This window comes from Glandiceps talaboti, chromosome 21 (assembly GCF_964340395.1).
Source record: "Glandiceps talaboti chromosome 21, keGlaTala1.1, whole genome shotgun sequence".
Lineage (NCBI taxonomy): Eukaryota > Metazoa > Hemichordata > Enteropneusta > Spengelidae > Glandiceps > Glandiceps talaboti.
The window spans coordinates 8,898,941-8,901,539 of NC_135569.1; the positions used below are offsets into that span (position 1 = coordinate 8,898,941).

Here is a 2,599-nt window from a genome sequence, read left to right on the forward strand (position 1 = left end):
ATCATTAACAAAATGCAGAGCAGAAGGGATGGTTTTGTTATATCTTTAATGTTTTTATCTATCCTAGATGAAACTTGTGGCTAGTCTCATTGAACTTGATGCCTCTAATCGCAACTACACGCTAATGGCGAATATCTTGTAGGAAAAAAAAACACTTGTGTTCATTGTCGATACATTTTTTGTACAATTTTTTTTGTCTAGGATTATTCTACTGGTCAGGCTCATACTTTGCATCACAAGCGGTATTTTCAATACCAGAACATTCATCGCCAGTTTGAGTGCTTACGTCGCAATATTGACTAAGTTGTATTGCACGAGTGGTGTGACGTATACGTCGTGTAGTACGTGTAGAATCGAGTCTTCTTTTTTGTTGTCTGCAACACAAGATATCAACACAGGCCCGCCTAAACCTTGCGTCCACAAATGAGTAAATAATGGGATTCATGCAACTATTGGCATATGGTAGAAGCAAGCCAACGTTTTTTATCATTGGGTGCATGTTGTAGGATGGATGATATCTTGATATGATGTTGTACGTACTGAGCAGTATATAGCTGATGGCGTAGGCAACGAAGACGATGAACAGAATCCTGGCTGTTTTCAGATGAGAGTTACTGAAGTTATGATCACCAATCTTGCCGGACATCTTATGAGTACTTTTCCAGACTTGATAGACAACAGCAGTGTAGGCCAAAGAAGTGATGAGCACAGGTAGGTAAAACAGTAAGATGTTTAGATAAATTGGTTTGAAATCTTTGAACCAGTCACCAAATGGCAATACCAGTTTGCAGGCAAAAGGCGATTTACCTTTGTAAGTAATGCCTTGACCACTTGATGCATAGATTGCCTGAAGGAAAAAAAAATATTAGAGAAATTCATTCATCGGCACCATACTGAGAAAATTATTCCAACCACCTATTGTTTTCATATTTTATAGGCCATTTGAATGACATAAAAAGGTATGACAAAATATTGCAAATGCTTATTTTCCTTGAAAAGACTCCGCATGTCTCTCAACAAAATCAGTTGAATACATGTATATAAAATCATTGTCTTCTAACGTCAAAATCCCTTATATCTGAATCAATGAAAATGGAAATTCCTAAACTCCTCAGTGGAATTTCATTTTTTTCTCACAAACCCTTGTACACTGACAGATTTGCAACTTTCCTGTTGACGTTGATTCCCACTTTGTTTTGTGTTATATTCAAATATAATTGCATTGCTGAAAATGGTAGAGAGTGAATGAATGAATGAATGAATGAATAAATAAATGAATGAATGAATGTACAACTGGCCGTCTGGTTCCTGACATTACTATGCCAATATTATATATGCGAGGAAAGGCAAGGATTTACTCTGGTTTTCGAACGTATGTTACAAAACATCAGAACTCTTTTAAAAGAGCTCTATATAAATGATCTTAAGTAATTTGTTCCAGTGTTTATCAGTCAATTTACATCACACATGGCCATTTACAAGTCTCAAAGGTGTTTGTATTGAAGCATTAAATCGGTTTGTAGCATAAATCATCGTATTTATGACGTGTCATTAAAATGTTTCACGTGATTTAACGTGATTGCCATGGTTGTAAATTAACCATGGCAAGATAGGGAAGAGAGCCTCAAAGGCTCATATAATCCCTTGTAGTGTTCATGTACTGGTCCTGTCTAATTTCAAAGTCCACAATAGTTTTGGCTGGGATGATGTGTTCTGGTAAATTGTTCCATTGGGATATGACACGCTGAGAGAAGAAATATTTCCTGGTATCCAGTCTAACTGTAGATTTAACATGTTGCACATGAATCATCAATTATTTTTCATCAGTACAGGCACAGACAAGTCTTCTTAATTGTCTGTGGTACAGGCATTCCGGTCTTTTCATCTAGTATACATATACATCATTAGCAAAATATCATGTAACATTTGGCCGTAGGTGTTGATTTTTGACAAGTATGGCCCACAGTTACCCCAGAAACATGACTGCGAGCATTGGTATTTGATGATAGCTGATAGCAATGATAATTGACGGCAATTGCCAAATTCGGATACAACATGTATGTTAATTATTTATACTTCGGCAAGGCGGAGTCAAAGTCTGCAGAGTTACTGACAGGCAGCGATTGATCAATCAGCGGGTGCCGGGTGAGGAACCGTTTTGCGCGCAGAACCTAAGGTTTCTGAGTAATATATTAAAGTCGCAAACACTAAAGTGGTTCAAACCACTTTTGCGTGTGACATGTAGTGTACACTACTTCGCTTGCAATATTGGCGTGATTCGGTTGATTACAAAGCAAAAGTGACAACATTCACGGGTAGGTGTCTTGTACTGAACTCATGCTGTGACGTGATGTTTACAATCGCCGTATAATTCCAGAAATTTGAACAAAAATGCTTTTCACAACACAAAGTGCCTATAGTAGCTCCAAGTATATCATCTGATGTTGTTGGATTCACAGAAGTATTCACAATAAATGTTGTAACGAATGTCTAGTACATTTGTTATTTTCCGCAAAGGACGGGTAATGTAATGTTTTATGTGTCTGACAGTGTCTGTCTGTCTGTCTGTCTGTCTGTCTGTCTGTCTGTCTGTCTGTCT

General features: G+C 37.4%; 1 protein-coding gene across 1 annotated transcript in view; it reads right to left on the reverse strand.

Moving 5' to 3' along the window:
- Nucleotides 1–208: 208 nt before the first annotated feature.
- LOC144451816 (allatostatin-A receptor-like) overlaps nucleotides 209–2,599 on the reverse strand; it is a 17,612-nt gene continuing 15,221 nt past the window's right edge. The window contains exon 3 of the mRNA XM_078142719.1: nucleotides 209–847. Coding sequence (XP_077998845.1) covers nucleotides 209–847 — 639 coding nt within the window. The remainder of the gene's footprint in view (nucleotides 848–2,599) is intronic.